Consider the following 20,056-nt stretch of genomic DNA (forward strand, 5'->3'; position numbering starts at 1 on the left):
AGAGGCCTTACCGCTGAGGTTGTACAACACATCATCACGTAAAGGAGTGCGGCCGTCAACTTACATGCCCTGTCCTGAGGAGAGAGGTCTGCATTTACCACTGCCTTATAGTCAGAGCACAGGTGTGAGAGGAAAACAGAGACACCACATGAATACAAATACACAAACATTGTTTCTGTGCACTACACATAGCATGCTGACAATACAGGTATACTGTGAAATACAGAGGGAATTTAGGTGAGCCAGGCATTCGATTTGAAGTTGACTGTCAAAGCACATTTGATTAAATACCCTCATTTCTGTGCAGTACGGAATGCAGCTATTAGCATATTAATGACTCCTGTGCATTGTATGAAGGAGAAAAAGAGAGAAAAGGAGATGCTTGCTCCTGTGTTTCTTATGCTCAGTATTAGTGGTGCTCTTATCTTTGCCTTAGTTTCTTCAAATATTTTATTCTGTAATGTTTTTCGTTTTAGCTTTCTTTTTCAATTATCCTACATATTTTGTCTTTTAATAATCTAGGTGCATTGTTTTGGACTAGTTTTGTTTTTGCTTTATTTCCTTTGAATGCAGCTTAGCTGTCGATGCTTTGGAAATAATTATCTGTTATGCCAATAAAGCACATTAAAACTGAGATAAATATCTTTACAGGTAAAGATTGCTCTGTAAAATATCTTTACAAAACAAAATCTTTTAAAGGGTTAGTTCACCCAAAAATGAAAAATTCTGTCATTAATTACATGAAATCCTCATGTCGTTCCAAACCCGTAAGACTTCCGTTCATCTTCACAACACAAATGAAGATATTTTTGATGAAATCTGAGAGCTTTCTGTCCTTCCATTGACAGTCTATGCAATTACTACTTTCAAGCCCCAGAAAGGTATAAATACAATGAACAAAATTATAAACGCAACACTTTTGTTTTTGCCCCCATTTTTCATGAGCTGAACTCAAAGATCTAAGACTTTTCCTATGTACACAAAAGGCCTATTTCTCTCAAATATATTTTCAATGGCTGTGCGAAGTTGCTGGATATTTGCAGGACCTGGAACACGCTGTCGTATACACCGATCCAGAGCATCCCAAACATGCTCAATGGGTGACATGTCAGGTGAGTATGCTGGCCATGCAAGAACTGGGATGTTTTCAGCTTCCAAGAATTGTGTACAGATCCTTGCAACATGGGGTCGTGCATTATCATGCTGCAACATGAGGTGATGGTCGTGGATGAATGGCACAACAATGGGCCTCAGGATCTTGTCACGGTATCTCTGTGCATCCAAAATGCTATCAATAAATGCCGTTGTCCATAACATACGCCTTCCCATACCATAACCCCACTGCCACCATGGGCCACTCGATCCACAACGTTGACATCAGCAAACCGCTCACCCACACAACGCCATACATGCTGTCTGCCATGTTCCCTGTACAGTGAAAACCGGGATTCATCCGTGAAGAGAACACCTCTACAAAGTGTCAGACGCCATCGAATGTGAGCATTTGCCCACTCAAGTCGGTTACGATGACGAACTGCAGTCAGGTCGAGACCCCGATGAGGACGACGAGCATGCAGATGAGCTTCCCTGAGACGGTTTCTGACAGTTTGTACAGAAATTCTTTGGTTATGCAAACCGATTGTTGCAGTAGCTGTCCGGGTGGCTGGTCTCAGACGATCATGGAGGTGAAGATGCTGGATGTCGAGGTCCTGGGCTGGTGTGGTTACACGTGGTCTGCGGTTGTGAGGCCGGTTGGATGTACTGCCAAATTCTCTGAAACGCTTTTGGAGAGACGGCTTATGCTAGAGAAATGAACATTCAATTTACTGGCAACAGCTCTGATGGACATTCCTGCTGTCAGCATGCCAATTGCACGCTCCCTCAAAACTTGCGACATCTGTGGCATTGTGCTGTGTGATAAAACTGCACATTTTAAAGTGGCCTTTTATTGTGGGCAGCCTAAGGCACACCTGTGCAATAATCATGCTGTGTAATCACTAACAGAGATTTAGACAGATTTGTGAACAATATTTGAGAGAAATAGGCATAGAAAATGTTTATGTACATAGAAAAAGTCTTTGATTTCAGCTCATGAAAAATGGGGGCAAAAACAAAAGTGTTGCGTTTATAATTTTGTTCAGTGTACATCATTAAAGTAATCTGAGTGACTCCAGTGATTTAACCTCAATTTTATAAAGCAACGAGAGTGCTTTGGTTGCATAATTGTTTTTTACAACTTTATTTACAAAATGTTAATCTCCAACGTGCATTGTCGTGCACCACGACAAATTGCTTTTGTGTGAACCTGCGTTGGAGATTAATATTTTGCAAATAAAGTGGTGCTCTAAACAAAAAATTTATTTGTTTGTTTGTTGCTTTTTAGTTGCCTATAGGCTGTCAATGAAGGGACAGAAAGCTCTCAGATTTCATCAAAAAGATCTTCATTTGTGTTCCGAAGATGAATGAAAGTCTTACGGGTTAGGAACGACATGAGGGTGAGTAATTGATGACAGAATTTACATTTTTTGGGTGAACTATCCCTTTAACATACCACTTGAACTTCTGGGGTGCATATTCCATTACTTAGGAATCACTGAAATAAAGCATCTTAAACTCACCATAGCTGATTTAATTTTTTATTTTGTCAAGTATGAAGGTCTGACTAATTTAATCAATTTAAATCAAATGATTGTAAATTTGTAACAAAAAAAATCCCCTATTACCTTTTCCTCTAATTCCACAAAGACCTCAACAAAGCATTCATTAAGATTGGTCATTCTTAAGACTGCTCAGAAACCATGAGATGAATTGTCATTGTTTTATTTTATTAAGTAAGATTTTTTTTGGGAAAAAAAGGAAAACATACATAATGTTAATCTCAGATATTCTTTCAGCTTAATAAAAAGTCATTCTTTTCAATATTTTTTTGATTACAATGACCATCTTATTTCTTTGTCTTTATGATATTTCACTTTTTATCACACATAAGTGCTTTTGTACATGGCAAAATAAAACATAGCTGCCTTTATATTTTCGAAAGGAGATCATCATATTTGAGGGTCCTTGGCATCAGAAATTTTGAAAACCGCTGTATTAGAGACTGAAAACAAACAAAATGTTGTAAATTCTCTGACTCAAACTTGAATAATTACATGGTGCACTGCAGCCCTGAAGGATGTACAGAGGTTAGATCTGTCTCTAACAGATGGTGAACCCCTCCTGTTAAGAATACTAATGTCGGCACATCTTACAAAATCATACAGCAGCAATCACCATGTGTTTCTGAGCTGGTCTTGCTTTACAGAGACCCATATTAGGGCTTCAGATTCTTACAAAGCCCTGTAGGCTTTATCTTTTGTTGTTAATTAACAGTGTCGTGAGTAGACTCGAGTCTCCTGAGACTTTTTAATTGGGTAAAGCAGTGATGTTTGAATGTACTTTTCCAAGAAAATGACCAGGTCACAAATAAGAAATGAGGCTATTCTTCAATACTTTGAGGGCCCTTTCGCTGCCCACCTACATTTCTTTTTTAGATTGTTCTTTGCATGTAGTAAAAGTAGGATATTTAACCATTAAGTCTTTGCTTTTGTGAACATACTGTATTGTATACCATAACATATGCACACCATGATTTTTCAGAGACGTTCCAGCGTCAACATATTTTGTTGATCCTGGAACGACATTCCTGTCCGAAATTTTAATCACTCCTAAACCCAACCCTAACCATTAGTTATCCCTAAAACTCTGGTTGCAAGCCTAAACTTGACATCAACTGTAAACTTATCTCTCAAATCTGATTGGTTGATTGGAATGTTGTTCCAGGGTCAACAAAGATGTTGATTTAGGAACATTGTACTTGGTGAAATCAGGTGCTGCAACATTATTTCACACCGCTTGTGGCTTTTTCAATATTATATCAAAAGTAAGTAAATAAATACAGGTTAATGCTCTCTCTCTGTTATTCAATTGGCAGATGTAATTCATATCCTCCAGATGGGAAGGTGCGTGTATCAGAGATCCATTTCCTGGAAATCTTGGAATCTCCATCTGGCTTGGGAAGATTCAGTGTGCCATTTCTCACATGGCAACGAGAGCCTCACCCCCTGCATGACCCTCATCCTCCCTCTCTCGTTCTCCTGCACACTCAGTTTGTGTTCAGCTCTAGAGGTTAACACAGGCATAGTTAATGAGATGAATTGATTTGTGCTTACATTCAGATATCAACAAGCAGCTCTCTGAAACAGCTCAGTGTACATGTCCTTAAACACAGAGCAAAAGAGGCTTTATACAGTTGTGGTGGATTCAGTACTGAAACCTGCAAAAGAAAGAAAGAAAAACAAAGACTTTGCTCAACACATCAGCACTGGCTCAACCAGTGGCTTGAGTTTAGGGAGGGGCTATCTATTCGACTGACCAATGGCAGAGTATGTTTGGGGAACCAGTGTCAGTGTTTGAAACTTTTTACTTGTTCTTAAAGTTACAATAATGGATAGGCTACACCGCCAGTAATATTCTTACTGCCACATCTTTTTCACATCTTATAAAGTTGCTCATTAAATGGCTGAAAAATCCTCTCGCACCCTCATCCTATTGGAAGCACATGATTGTCTGCTGCTATAGGAGAAGCTGAAGTGCATTTCTATCTCTCTCTTTTTCCTAGCTCTCACAATGCTTTCATCATTTAACCTGTTTCAATGTTTCACCTGTTTCTCAACATGTGACTAAACAGATCCAAATCAAGTTTGACCCACATTGCATGTTCTGTGTAGACAGAATTTAAACAATTAACTCAGAAAATCTATGAGCACGATTTGTATAGCTTAAATGAACTGAGTTTAAATTAAGGTTCAAGAACCATGTGTTGAAAGTGCTATAAAGAACCTTAATGGTGTTATAAATAACCTTTTCAACGATATTTATTTTCATTAATATTATTATATTAGTATACTTTATATTATTAATATTACTATTATTTTAGCCCTCTATCTGCCTGGTCTTATATCTTGTTGCCTCTATTTGGGTTTTATATTAAAACTAAACAGCATGTTGTTTCAAATTAGGTAGGAACTTTTATTTTTTATTGACTTGGCAGATTGTAGCAATAATTATAGTGCTCTAACCACAGAGGTTAGCTGAGTACATTAATAAATAACAATTGACATTGAACACAATGAAGACCATGTTTCAGTGAAATATCTTCACAATCCCCTATATGATGTCTTTACGTCCTTCATTATGTGTGTATTCTGAGTGGCAGTTTCTCTCAGCAGATGATGAGGTTATGGTACGTGACAGCATCTGAAATACACAATTGAGTTTAGAGTTACATTGTGTCTCTTCCATTTGATAATGTAAAAACAATATGTTCATGAAGGCCAAAAATTGAGAGAATGAGCCCTTTGTTAAAAGGAAAAAGTGATATAAAGTCATAGCTTAAATGTTTTTTGTGACTGTGTATGTTTAGGCATAAAGTCATAATTTAAAAAAATCAAACAATTATGGACCATAAATTCCATATCTGTTACTTACTTTGTGGAGAAGAGAAGATGAGTATCCTTAAACTGAACAGAGCTGCTAACTGCTCACTTACATGTTCTGTTAAACTAAAAAGAGAAACAGACATGATTGTTACAATTTTTAAAGTTATAATTTATACACATTTTAAGAAAGAAATAATTTACCTGTTGAGAGTTTGTTGACAGTCTGTAGTTGTATAGCTGAGCTCCAGAAAATCAGTAATGAGGAGGCTTTGACAGTTACAGATTTGAAAAACAAAAAGGCGTGAATAAAGAACCCTAAACTCTAACCATTTCTCAGCATATAAAGGGTTTGATACGGTACTAAATAGAACTGTTACTAGAAGACTCAGAAGGTGCTTTATTGCCAAGTAGTGTTTTACACATACGAGGAATTTGCTTTGGTCGTAAGGTGCTACATGTAGACAAACATACAGTTGACATAAATAAATGTAGGAATATATATAAATATGAAATGAAATACAAATTGACAAAATAAAATATACAACAATAAAGATTAACTACAAGTATGAGCAATGTGCCAGGTTGTGCATGAAATGAGAAGAAAGTTTTTACATGTGCAGAGACATTTGAGTAATTTGCAAGGGGGGAGTGTCAGTGGAGGACCCGGGCCTTGTTAAGGAGGCTAGCTGCAGACGGGAAGAAACTGTTTTTGCTCCTGATGGACCGCAGCCTCCTGCCAAGGGGGGATTCTGAAACAGTATGTGTCCGGGGTGGGAGGGGTCAGCTGCAATTTTTCCTGCTCGCCTCAGAGTCCTGGAGGCGTACAGGTCCTGAAGTGATGGAAGATTGCAGCCAGTCACCTTCTCTGCAGAGTGAATGATACGCTACAGCCTGCCCTTGTCCCTGGCGGTGGCAACAGCGTACCAGATGGTGATGGAGGAGGTGAGGATGGACTCAATGATGGCGTTGTAGAAGTGCACCATCATTGTCTTTGGCAGGCTGAACTTCTTCAGTTGCCGCAGGAAGTACATCCTCTGCTGGGCCTTTTTGGTGATGGAGGTGATGTTCTCTACGTGTAAAGAACCTTTAAATAACCATCTTTTAAGAGTGTAGTGTACCTTATTTACTTTGATTGCATTGTGTTCAAAACGATCCAAGACTCCCTTTATGAAGGTCAATAGTTAAAAAGAGTCTATTGATCAAATGCATCATTTTAGTTTTTGATTACCTGTCTGTCTTCATTTCATCCGTACATGAGACCTTGACTCCAGGGTTTGTTGATCTGTGATCTGTCATTCACGAATACACTGAGATAAAATCTCCTCATAGGCTAGCATAGTTTTCTCCTGTAGTAAATTCCTATTTGTAAATGTCACAGCCTATGTGAATCACAGTGATTCAGATTGATTGTTACAATCCCACGACATCCTGTGAGACATTGTGAAATGCGTTTAAAGTAATTATTGTATTGACTGCAAATTAGACAAGATTGGAAAAAATCTCAAGTGTCATTAGTGAACTGATCCTTGCGGTGATGGATTGAGTTAACTAATGAATGAACAAATGCATTAATTGAATTGGCTGACTTTATAATTAAGCATTTTAGCCAACCAAATAAAGTGATCATTATTTATCAATTTTTTTACAGTGACACCCATCACAATCAGTTTATACAAAAGCCAATAATACACATAGCCTACTGCAACCTTTTAAAGATTCAAGATTCAAAATCTTCATCAGCTATCTTGTAAAAGGCTCACAAGACACAAATAGTTCTAAAACTTAGACACATTTAAGAATAAATTAATAAGAACTAATATGCAAATTTAAAAACTGGCCTTATTTAAATTAGATGGATGAAAGAATTCCCATAAGCCCTCTTTTTGGCCAAATGAACTCTGAACCAGCGATCTGATGGAAGTAACTGAAAAGAATGATAAAGAGGGTGAGAGGGGTCTGTAATAATAGAAGCTGCCTTCTTTTTACGGCAAAATTTAAATTATCTGAAAGTTGAAGTTATGAAGTAGGCTACCAGTATTTTTTTAGTTGTCTCCTTAATTACTCTTGTTAAATTTGTTTGGTCACACTTTATTTTAGGGTCCAATTCTCACTATTAACTAACTGACTTTTGCCTCAATAAACTCTTAATTACTGCTTATCAATAGTTAGCAAGGTAGTTGTTAAGTTTAGGTATTGGGAAGGATTAATGGATGTAGAATATGCTCATGCAAAAAAGGCATTAATTAGTACTTTATTAGTACTAATAAACAGCCAACATCCTAATATGCATTATAATAAGCAACTAATAAATAGAGAGAACTGGACCCTAAACTAAAGTGTTACCATGTTTTTCTTGCTTTCAACTGAAACTAAGTTATACCAAGATGGAATGTTAAGTATAATGACTGATTCAACAAGTGACCAGTGAAACTGCTGTTTAGACATCCTGTCTGACATGAACACCTTTCAACCTTCTCAAGAGAAATAAACACTGTTTAGCCTTTTTATGACTCCATTCACATGTGTGAAGGATAAGTGGTTATCAATCGCAGTGCCCAAATATGTGAAGGCCTTAACCAGTTCCACTACCTGTCCCTCTAGCCTAAGTAGTTCAGAAAGACGGTGTAAGGTAGTATTAAATGGACGGAGCCTCCCACAGCACAGCTCTTTGGTCTTACTAATGGCCACGACATTGATTTCATTTGTATATATGGGAATTAAAATAGGTGATAAGACACAGCCTTGTGGGATCTCAGTATATACAATGATGCTGCTAGATTTTAACCTGTACATTTTAACATGTTGGGGTCTATCTTTAAAAAAAAATCTTGATCCATAAAAATAAAAGTGGCGTATTGACTTGTAGCCTCTGAAGGCGGTCCAATAATAAATATATATTAAATGTATTGAAAGCAAATGAGATGTCCTTGAATAAAATCCTGACAAATGAGTTGGACCTGAAAATCCAGGTGACTGGTCAAACTGGCATCCCCCTGTTTTGGCTTGGAATTTTGTGTTTGAAATCTTTTTTGCGGTAGCTCTGTATATTTCTCTGGCATCGCTGTCGAAGAGAAATTAACTGATGAAGTGGATTTACATAATGTAGAGTTGTAATGTTTGAAGCGGATTTCATAACAAGCTTCAGTAAATCGGGAAGATTTTAAAAAGAGTTGTTCCTTCATAAATCCATAATATCTTACCTTCATGCTGGGGAAATACAAACAAGCCCAGCGCTGAAATGGGACGGGGCTACATAAGGTCTTAAATAGAGAAAAGAAAGTAAAAGAGGGTCTATTCATCCCATTGGTGAGTTATTTGATTATCTGTGAAGTTTCTCTATGTCTATATGGGTGAATCCATCAATGAGTCCATTAGTAAAAGCTTAAAAATCATTAGTAAACTTTTCACACCGGACAACATTGATGAAGATAAATCCATGGCCACCGAGATGCTACCGAACAGGATAATGAGTTTATCAGAGAACTACTTTGAAAAGCTGACAGTGAAGCCAGAGGGATCACTGGACTCATCAGTAGAGTTATTGATCTGCTTACAGTGAATGTGTTACGTCAGGAAACTCACTCATTGGCAAATTCACAGATCCCCCTCATGACCTACCTAATCAATAAAAAAATATTTATTAGCTAACTAACTGATAAACTTGGACACATCTGTGTTAAAACAGCTCAAGCAAGCACTCTGAAAAATAACAGTTCCAAAAGTTTTATTATTTTTATTATTCACAGCAATGCCATTAAAGAGCTATTTTGGGTTCTCCAAAGAACCTATATTGCAGAGTTTTTAAAAAAAAAAAATTGTATCAGTGTGAAGAACTTTTTAATAATCTGATTAACCTTTTTCCACGATGTGCAATGAATAGCTTCCATGGATGTTTAATGTTCTAAATGCAGATACCAATAAATAACCGGTAGCACTTTGTTTTACAGTCCTGTTTCGCATGAACATACTATGTACTTATTGTAGTAATGACACTAACTAGGTACTAACCCTGAACCACTAAACCTTAACTTAACCCATGTAGTTACCTTATTACTTTTGTGGTAAGAACACTGTAAGTACATTGAAAGTGCACGTACTGTAAAATGAAGTGTTACCAAATAACCTTAAATATTTTTAAGAGAGTGGGGATCAACGCAGCTGAAGAATAAGGGGAAAAGTGGGGAGCGAGAGCCAAGGTGTGTAAATTCTTCATGATCAGTGCTGCTGGAGTGGCTGTTTCCCTGGCAGGGCCTGGAAGTGTCAAGAATAGGAATGCAGTTTTGATGTAGAGAGCCTCATGAATAGTACATGACCGGCGGAGAGCGGAGAGGTCTGTCTGCTTCTCTTATGTAATCCCATCGCTCACACTGCAGCAGCACAAGAAGTCCGGGATTCCCTCCTGCACCTGCTCACACACAGCGGCCTGGGACTGGGAGAGGTGTATGATCATGAGGGTGGAAAAAAATAAGGTGAAGGAAATTATCGTTCAGATCTACAGATAAAACATTCGGATAATATAAGTAGGCCTATGTTATGTAACTGCAAATTCACACGCGGATCATTTTTCATTCTGTAATTTAAAGATTTACATCATCTATTTTCCTCACAGGGCAAAGTCAAAGTGCAAATGATTAGTGTTGGATTATCCGTTCAGAGTGGATTGTGCTTTCTGCCCTGGATTATGTCTATACGTTGAACATCTCTGTGGGAATGTAATGCTCGATATGTGATACAGCATTTGAAAGAGGCTGAGAATTATGTCATCACATCAAGAGCTTCCCTTTCCATGCGTTCATGTCCTTCAGTGAACTCCGAGCTGTGCCTATGTGCTAGCGCTATTATCTGAGCACATATACAGCTCTTGCATAACGTCTCCCTCGCATGAGCCTCAGATGTTCCCAATCAGTCTCATTTGCTCAAGCACTCTCTCAGAGATCAAACGACCTTCTCCAGAGGACTCTGCAATCATCAAACCACACGCATGGAGTCACAAAGAGCTTTAGGAAAGACATGTGCTGTGGGCTTCAACATTAGAGGTTACCCAGAATGTCTAATAATGTCATGTCATGTTTTACCTTGTCTTAGTTCATCTTCGTTTAACTTCAGCCCACTCCAGTAGACGCACTTCCTCTCCATGATCAGTAAGTGTGAGTCAGAAAGTTGACATTTCAGAGATGACAGCTGAATGTAATTAAGGGGAATGATGACTTTGATCTGTTCATTTAATTGAATGGATCTGGAACCATACTCCACATGGACAGATGATACATACAGAAGCTTAAAGAGATTAAACTACAAGAAACTGTACTGATAAAGGAAGATGTTATTAATCCATTTGCTCTCCACGCTGATGAAACTTTTGATAGTACTTGACTGAAAAACATTCAAATAAACATAGCATGATAAGTTGGTACCATGTTGGCTATCAGGTGATATTAGTTTTTAATGTATCAGTTGTACTAGATAAATACACACTTATTAGAAAAAGATTATGTGGTCAAGTAAATACAACAGAAAAAACAAACAAATGTAATTTCTACACTGAATAAGTTAATAAAAGGGCAATAAAAAGGGCAATTCTATATTAGTACTCAGTTCAAGCTTGTAGAAATTAAAGAGAAGTATAAGTGTAAGTAGGCCTATATTTTACTTAGACTATTCTTCAAGTAAATAGCAAAGTTACAGAATTAAGTAAAAACTTCTCAACTTTCTAATACTGGTGTTCCCATTATGCAATGGGGCATGAATAACCAATACGTTTTCCAGTTGTATTAACATTGTTTTATCACTGTGTTTGTTACAGTAGGTTTAGTAACTTGATGCTTTGTAATATCTCGAGTTCATTTTCCACTCAAAATAATCCATTCATATTCAAAAACTATCTATTGAATGTATATTGTGTACCAAGTATTGAAGTCTCTGTGTTCAGTTGGCTATCTCATTACCTGTATCGTATAGATATATATTATGCAATATTCAGAAAAATACATCATTTGGCTGGTTCAAAGTATAACATCAAATCTACTGTATTGTTTACTAGAATGATTTTTAAAGACTTAGTTAAGTAGATTTTACTTAATTCCATACGTGTGATATTTACTTTTTTCTTTTGAACTCAGAAAGTAAATACTCAAAATTCTAAACAAAATAATGTAGAATCCCTTAAAATACAATTTTTATAGTTAGAAAAGCTTGAAAACTTTAACATGTATGTTCTGTTTAAGTTTCGTTTTCTCTCTGTTTGCTGTGTTCCCGTTTTGGTTACTCATTCACGCTCTAGTTATTCACTGACTATTAGATTCTGTTCACCTGTGTTCATCTAGTTCCCTTTGTTTGTTCCTTGAGCCCTGAGTTTCCCGTGTTCATTTGTCCATTATTGTTGATGGTATGCGTGTTTGTTTAGTCTATTATTAAAGATGATCTTGATTTTCCATCCCTTTTCTTGTACAAAAAGTACATACCCGTATGCCTATATACATTGAAAAGACCAATATATTAAAAGTCCTATACCCTTAGCTTTCTGTACAAACGTCGATACTAGATCATTTCATGCAGGGTTTCATACGTAAAAAAAGAATCAGAGTCTATTGAGAACTGTGTAAGACTCTTTTCAGCAAAAGGCTCTGATACAGACTGAATTATATGATACATTTCTCTCACTTTTTGTTCACAACATTTGTCTATAAGGTGTGAAGTCTCTATACTGAAACTACTCGGTTCCTGAGGGTTCGTCTTCATTATGCTGTCTGTTCAGGGTAAGAGCTTGTCCAGTTGGCTTACAGAAAATGGTCAGTGTTAATGAATTAGAGTGTTCTGGTTAATCAACAAGAAGAAAAGGGCCTCAGAGAGGAAATAATGGGAGTGCATAAAGCAGTAGCACAAGAGATGAAATGTGTCGATGTGCTGCTGTGGAACAGACTCCTCATTATTTCATTACAGATTACAGAGCGCTAGACTGCTGTATATACATACTGCACCATAGGAGATTCTCACTGTCTTACATACTCAATAGATTTACAGACATCAGTCACATACATTTTTACAGGGATTCACTGATATTAAAAAATATGGCTGATATTAAAGTCTGTTTTGTCTAAATACTGTACATTTAAAATAAAACACAAAAATCTATCGTTTTAAATGCTACAGGTGAATGTATGCATCACATTATAATGTACAGAATGAAAAATGTATATTTATTTTAAGATTTGCTAAAGATTACATTTACAGTGTTATAAAATTAGCGTTTTTTGTTAAGATAAACCCTAAGTGAGCGTTAGATGACAGCAAAGGTAATACAATGAGCATGCATCGATCAACACTACCGTTCGAAAGTTTGAGGTCAGAAAGATTAAAACAAAAAAATTATTTAACTTTTATTCAGCAAGGACACATTAAACAAAAATGACAGTAAAGACATTTATAATGTATCAAATAAATGCTGTTCTTTTGAGCTTTCTATTCATCATCAAAAAAATGCATCAAGATTTCCAAAAAAATTTAAACAGCACAACTGTTTTTAACATTGATGATAATGTTTCTAATAATGTTTCTTGAGCAGCAAATCACCATATTAGAATGAATTCCAAAGGATCATGTGACACTGAAGACTGGCTTCAGTAAAATTCAGCTTTTTGTTAAATATATAGAAACAGAAAACATTGTTTTTAAATGGCAAGAATATTTCACAATATTACGATTCTTACAGTATTTTTAATTAAATAAATGCAACATTGGTGAGCATAAGACTTCTTTCAAAAACCTTAGCAACCCCAAACTTTAAAACAGCAGTGTATTTCTAATATTGACATTATATATACTGTAATACATCAATAAACATCCATATGGTGAACTGTGGAGACCTATAGTTCTATAATGCGAGCTGATTTTCCAATATAAACTCTTTTTTTCCAACAGTGATCTCCAATGTTCACACTATATTACTCAGGGGAACTCTTGGTCACAAGGCTGTCTATCAAACTGATTCATTACATAAACTGCTCCACGAGGTAGAAGCCATGCAGGAGTCTTCTTGACTCTGCAAGCAATTAAACAGCACATTTTTCCAGGGGCGATTCATCTTTGTCCAGAGGAAGTGGATATAGTTGGCTATATCACTGGCTCAACTACACGCCAGCACCAGCCAGGAAAGCATCAAAAACAACATCCATTCCCCATTGCTGCGCTATTTGACACATTACAACATAGTTCTTTGTTAAGTGCTGTTTTACTTTTGTTCACGCTGGAAACCAACAACTGCACAGTTTGATTCCCAATGGTTTTTTGTTCTCTGGTATCAATCTAATTGCTCTGTTGCTTCAGTATTTGATTATGTTGGCACAATATAACTATTTAATATCCCAATTCCAAAAGGGTAAATAGATTAAAATTAGATGTAAGAGGCCATTAAAACAAACTGAATTGGCAAAGAGAAAGATAGGATCCATTGGCCAGTATGCCAAGAGAACAATGATAATACAGTTATGGCGATCGAAGTGAACAAATAAAGCACAGACGCATTTTAAAAGTATATCTTAATATAAACATTTTATTCAGTGCATTGTATGTACACAACAAATCAGAAACAACTTGAAGGTACGTGGCAGAGTGCCAGTCAGTACGTACATGTTGTTTGCCAGTTTTATCCTGGTAGTTTTGAACATATGATCCAGGGAGGAGTTAATACACATAGCCTAAATCATGCAGCTCTATTCCTCACCTCTCTGCAGTCTCCCATGCAACAGATACTGTAAAAGAACGAAACCCAGAAGGAAACAGAAGAGAGAACCCCCTCTATCATGTATGACGTTATGTTGCCAGAGGGAAAGAATATATACTGTGCTGCAGCCCACAAAAAGGGTCCTTATTGTACACAACCTGATTTGTACATGCCCTGTACAAGGTTTTTTTTATGTAATTTTTTTACTTTTACAAATTAGACACACCCTAAAAAATGCAACCAACTGAAGTTCCACAGTATCATTTTTTGTTTGCTCATTTATATAGAAAATTGTCACCACCATAAGTTACTTGTACACAAAACGGAGTCCAGGTGGGACCGGTAACGGTGACCAGCATTGACCAAAGAAGAGACGACATGGGCGGGAAAGGCAAAAACACAAGCACACAGATTTAAGGAACCTAGAAAAGAGATGACGGGACGCTAAAGAGACAAAAGGGGTGACATCGAACAGCCATCATTAACCACACATCCAACTCCTCGAATACCGAAACCTCTCACTTAACTCTCCCATCAGAAAAAAACGATTCATCATTCCTGTCATGCGTGTATATATACATATATATGTACCGGTGTGGTCTGACAGCTCGAGCGGAAACTCTCACAGTTCTGTCTTTGGTGCGCTGGATCTCCAGTCGCTGTTTAAACCTCAAAAAACACTGATGTGGGGGAAGAACAAGAGGAAGAGAAAGTAAGACAAGCTCACAGCTAATTTAAACAATTAGCAAGCCAAGGCCTCTTGCTTCTGAGAGGCTCAGCTTCTCTCTTCATGTGAGCAGAACGTAGGCTTTATATTCCCATGCTAGAGAGCAAGCTCTCTGAGCGAGTGCACATGAACGCAGAGCCCCCTCCCCACACACACGGGGAATGGGCGCTTACCTATCGCTTCACACTCAGGAAGCATGGAGGACAAGGGTGGCTTTCTTCCACCGCACCCGTTCAGCTAAACCCTCACTTACTGCCCTGAACTCTTAACAAATGTATTATTTCATCAGGACCTGCAATGCTAATAAATGAACCTTGACTGTTGAGAGGGACTAAAACCAAACGTCCCACTGCATGAAACGCTACAATTGTTGTTTCACATGGAAAAGGCATTAACGAGAGTGGTAAAGGAGGAAAAAAAAAACCAACAACAACGAGCTAAACATAACAAAAACTAGCTAATTATAAAGAAGTCCAATCAAATGTTACTCTAGTTTGCAAAGTGAAGCATGGTTATGTTGTGTTTCATGTTGTCCTGAACCGCTGAGAGCTTTTTGGAGAGAAGTCTGTGTGAAGTCTCAAGCATTCAGAGGTTTTGGTGAAGGCGTAAGGTAGCGGGCCGGGCCGGGTTTACCGGGCTACGTTGACTCGTTCTGACTCACAGCTTTGCCCCCGTTCAGCACAGCGGAAGCACTCCGGCTCTTAGTGGGTGTCCCGCTGCCAGAACGTGAGAACTCGGTCAGGTCGTGCAGAGAGGGTTCCCTGTACATGGCCACTGAAAAACACAAACAAAGAAATAGAGTTTGGTTAGTAAAAGCTTCCCACATTTTATGTTAGATGTTGTGCACAAAAGAAAAGGATAATGTGGAGGAAATGTGCTTGTTACTACCGTTCCAAACTTTGGGGTCAGTAAGATAAGTAATAAAGAAATGAATACTTTTATTTAACTGTTTTCAGCATTGCTAATAATAAGAAATGTTTCTTGAGCATCAAAACAGGATATTATCATTATTTCTGAAGGATAATGTGACACTGAAGACTGATGGAGTAATGATGATGAAAATTCAGCTTTGCCATCACAGGAATAAATAAAATTTTAAAATATATTGTAACAGAAAACAGTTAGTTATTTTAAAATGTAATAATATTTCACAAATTTGTTGACTTTAAAACTTTCAAAAACATTAAAAAAAAAATCTTACCTACCCACATTTTTTATTGATAGCATTTGTATACTGTAGCTATTATTTTAGGAATAAGGTTTGGTAATTGAAGTAGCAAAATATTACGTCAAAATTGTTAAATTGTTAGAAAACCCTACTGAGTTATACACACAGGTCAAAACTGTTGCGGTACAGTAGAGCAGAACAGACTGTGAGAAGTGATTATGGGAGTCAAGCAGAAAAGTTCTTCGGTTCTGAGAACTTTTCAGCAGAAACATATTCTTTAGGGAGCTAATATCTATGTCTATACAGAAAATGCATCGCCCCAACTCCTGCTATTTGACACGCATGTCAAACCCAAGCACTTCAGACAGCACTTTTACATCATAACTCCAAAAATCCACTAGGTAGCCAGTGTGCTAAAATGTGTCTGTCTGATCATCTTAACTATGGATGTGCAGTACAACCAGCATCACAAAGACTTCCTTCCTTTAACCTCACAAAATGCTTCTGCATGCAACAGCCAATCGATACAGCACTTAAGTGGAAAGCTCTAAGAATCAATAGTTGACATATTGGTAGTGCAACCAAGCGTGGAGCTTCTCCCTGGAGGGATGCAGGAGTCTCGAGGCTCACGGCCAGGTCATTATTAGTCCAGGTTTCTCTGGGCTTTGTCATATAACATCTCATCATTAAAGTCAAATGTTCTGCAACAATGTGCTTCAAAGTGTGACTGCATCAATTTGACAATACATGGTTGAAGTGTTAAACACTTTGAAATGTATAAAACATGTTTTCTAATTATAGTAATTGAACTTAAAAATGAGGCCCCGAGCTCAGGGATTATGGATGAATATACGTCAGCCAGCCGTATGGTGTCTGGTTCTTTGGCAATGGAAATGGTCTTTCAGGTTGACTTTGTGTGTGTGCACTCTGGACTGAGACTACAGTACTTTGTGAGCCGAGAACTGGCAGCCGAAGCTCTGTTCACAGCGAGGAGACCGTTCTTTAATTGGTCCTATGGAAGAATTGTTGGAAAATCCCTCTCTGTCTTCAAATGACATAACTCTCCTCTGCAACAACTAAACACACAACTGACACAATCATCGCTTTTCTACAAAAGATTATAACACTTTGCAAAAAGGTTCAATTTGTTAATATTTGTGAATGTATATGGTTAACAATGAACATTTTTTACAGCATTTATTAATCTAGGGTAATGTTAATTGTTTAATATACTAATATGTTTATGTTCATTCATACTACATTATATTACTATCATAATACTACCGTTAGAAGTTTGGGGTCAGATTTTTTTTTTATGAATAAATTAATTAATACTTTATTTAGAAACGATGCATCAAATTGATTAAAAGTGACAGCAAAGACATTTACAATGTTATCGATCAAAGAATCCTGAAAAAAGAATCAGTTTCCACAAAAATATTAAGCATATAAACTTAATATAAACTTTTTGTTTGCAATATAAACTGTTGTCAACATTGATCACAAGAAATGTTTCTTGAGCAGCAAATCATTATATTAGAATGATTTCTGAAGGATCATGTGACACTGAAGACTGGAGAAATGATGCTGAAAATTCAGCTTTGCCATCTAGGGACTAAATTACATTTTAAAATATATTAAAATAGAAAACAGTTATTTTAAATTGTATTCATATTTCACAGTATTACTATATTTCCTGTATTTTTGATCAAACAAAAGCAGACTTGGTAAACATAATAAACATTTAAAAACGTTGAATTTAGTGCATGTAGAATTTAACATTAACTTAGACTAATAAATGCTGTAAAACTATTGTTCATTGTCATTTAAATTGATTTTTAACAACTCCATTAACTAATGTTAATGTATAAAACCTTATTGTAAAGTGTAATCAATATTTTCCTGCATTTCAACAATTAAAAAAAAAAAATCGGGCCAAATTTAGGTGAAGTATCTCGATTGTGTAAATTGTGTGACCTTCTTAGTTATATACTGCAAACGAAATAATAACATAATGATAAAAATATAATGTATCAAATATCTATATATAAAAATATCCCCAGTAAAATATCTAAATATCCTTAAAACAAGACAGCATTCATTGGAGAAGCAAATTTTCTCAGAGAATGTATCCTGAATAAGCGTACTTTATATTGTTATTTCACCCTTTAAGCACAAACGACACTAAATGGCTGTGAGGTGGCCTCTAAAATCAGCCTTAGTAAACCATCTTCACAGTGAATGTCCTTCAAAACCAATGCATTACTGCAACTGCTAACACTCACCATTATCCTCTCAACACACTACAAGCCTCTTTAGAAAAAGGAAATGCATTTTCACGAGCTAAGGCTTTCTCTGAGAACAAAAATGTTTCTCAGTTGGTAAGCCTCTTAAAAAAGCCATTTTTAATTTCTAATCAAACAAAATACCTTGTTTTAATTCCTTAAGCAGTGAAAAGCATTATTGATTTCTGTAAGTACTTGAATTGTGTGACATTATCAGACATAGGGCCCTATCATACACCCGGCACAATGCAGCGCCAGGCAAGTGTTTTTTGCTAGTTTCAGCCCGACACAGTTATCATTTTCATGTCCTGCGCCACGTTGTTTAAATAGCAAATGCATTTGCGGCCATTTGTGCGCCCATGGGCGTGCTGGTCTGAAAACAAGGTGTGTTCAGGCGCATTTGTTGGCACGTTGCTATTTTGAGGCAATTGAAATAGACTGCGCCATTGACCAACCAATAAAGTTTGACCTGGTATAAAGTCAATTCCGCAATATTTTTTTTTGTTATTTAAAGATCGCGTCAGTAATATGCGCCTATAGGGGGGTCCACAATGCACGTACACTTTGTCCCTTAGATGGTCGTCGCTCGCGCCATGGCGGATTCGCTTCTCTAGCGAGGAAACGGATCTGCTCGTGCATGAGCGCAACTGGCTTTTAAAGGCAATGGGAGATGAGACTCTGATTGGTTTATTGCATGTTATGCTCAAAACACACCCATTAATCATTAAGAGAATAGGGACACACCCTAAGTGCGCTTGCATCATGCGCTTTAGACCATGTGCTTAGATCGTTAAAATAGGGCCCATTATATTCAAAAACTCATTTGTGTAGCATGAGCCATTTGAGAAGTTACTGCTTCGCATAAAAGCAAAGCGGCTCTTAGTTTAGAGATTCGTCTAATCTTCATTAAGAGAAAAATCCTAATTATGCATCTTTACTAAAAGATGAGCAAGACATTAAAAGTCCATCTAAAAGCAACAACACTTAATGTTTAACTATGTCTTAATGTTTTAAAATGTAAGTTTTTATTAGTTATCATGTGACACCTCCTTCATACTTTGTTTTTGTTGTTTTTTACAACATTAACAACACATTTCCACAGAGTTAGGATTTTTGCTTAGAGAACACTCTCTCTGTGTTTGTTGACAAGGAAGTATGCAGACAGCAGATGAAAGTTACAAGGAACTTTCACAATCGAACAAAGCTCTGTTGTGTTCTGGTCTGAGATGGCTGCCTTGGCCTGGATGGAAGAGTACAGGTCTGTTTGCTGTCAAAAGCTGCTTTATCATTCCAGAGCCTTTATGCATAGACAATGCTTGAAACGGTCTGATTGTGCTGGCGTCCGCAGCACTCCTTACAGACTTCACTATTCACACCTCATCACCTCAGCCAAGAGCCAGCGACCAGCATTTCCCACAGGCGCATAGAGAGAACAAAGTGCCACACTTTACAAGGGTTAAGAGACAGATTGTGTGCTCACAGGTCTGGAGCCCAAAGTTTAGAGAATTCAGTCATTTTCAGTCATTTGTGATTACTATAAGCTTTTTAAAGAATCATTTTAGAGAGACTGAACTGAAAACATTCACACTCAAGACTTTTTTAGCTGATGAAATGTTTTAGAGCTGGATAAGGACGGTAGTTCTCACAAAGGGCAAATTACAGTAAATGAGTCAATAG

General features: G+C 37.0%; 1 protein-coding gene across 9 annotated transcripts in view; it reads right to left on the reverse strand.

Moving 5' to 3' along the window:
- Nucleotides 1-13,999: 13,999 nt before the first annotated feature.
- fgf13a (fibroblast growth factor 13a) overlaps nucleotides 14,000-20,056 on the reverse strand; it is a 153,476-nt gene continuing 147,419 nt past the window's right edge. For all 9 annotated transcript variants that reach the window (XM_077236230.1, XM_077236225.1, XM_077236227.1 and 6 more), the window contains one exon: nucleotides 14,000-15,700. In XM_077236230.1, the coding sequence (XP_077092345.1) occupies nucleotides 15,564-15,700 (137 nt within the window). In that variant the 3' untranslated portion in view covers nucleotides 14,000-15,563. The remainder of the gene's footprint in view (nucleotides 15,701-20,056) is intronic.

The sequence above is a fragment of the Siphateles boraxobius genome, unplaced genomic scaffold (genome assembly GCF_051911475.1).
Source record: "Siphateles boraxobius isolate OS27281-9 unplaced genomic scaffold, OSU_SipBor_1 2, whole genome shotgun sequence".
NCBI classification, from domain to species: Eukaryota; Metazoa; Chordata; class Actinopteri; order Cypriniformes; family Leuciscidae; genus Siphateles; species Siphateles boraxobius.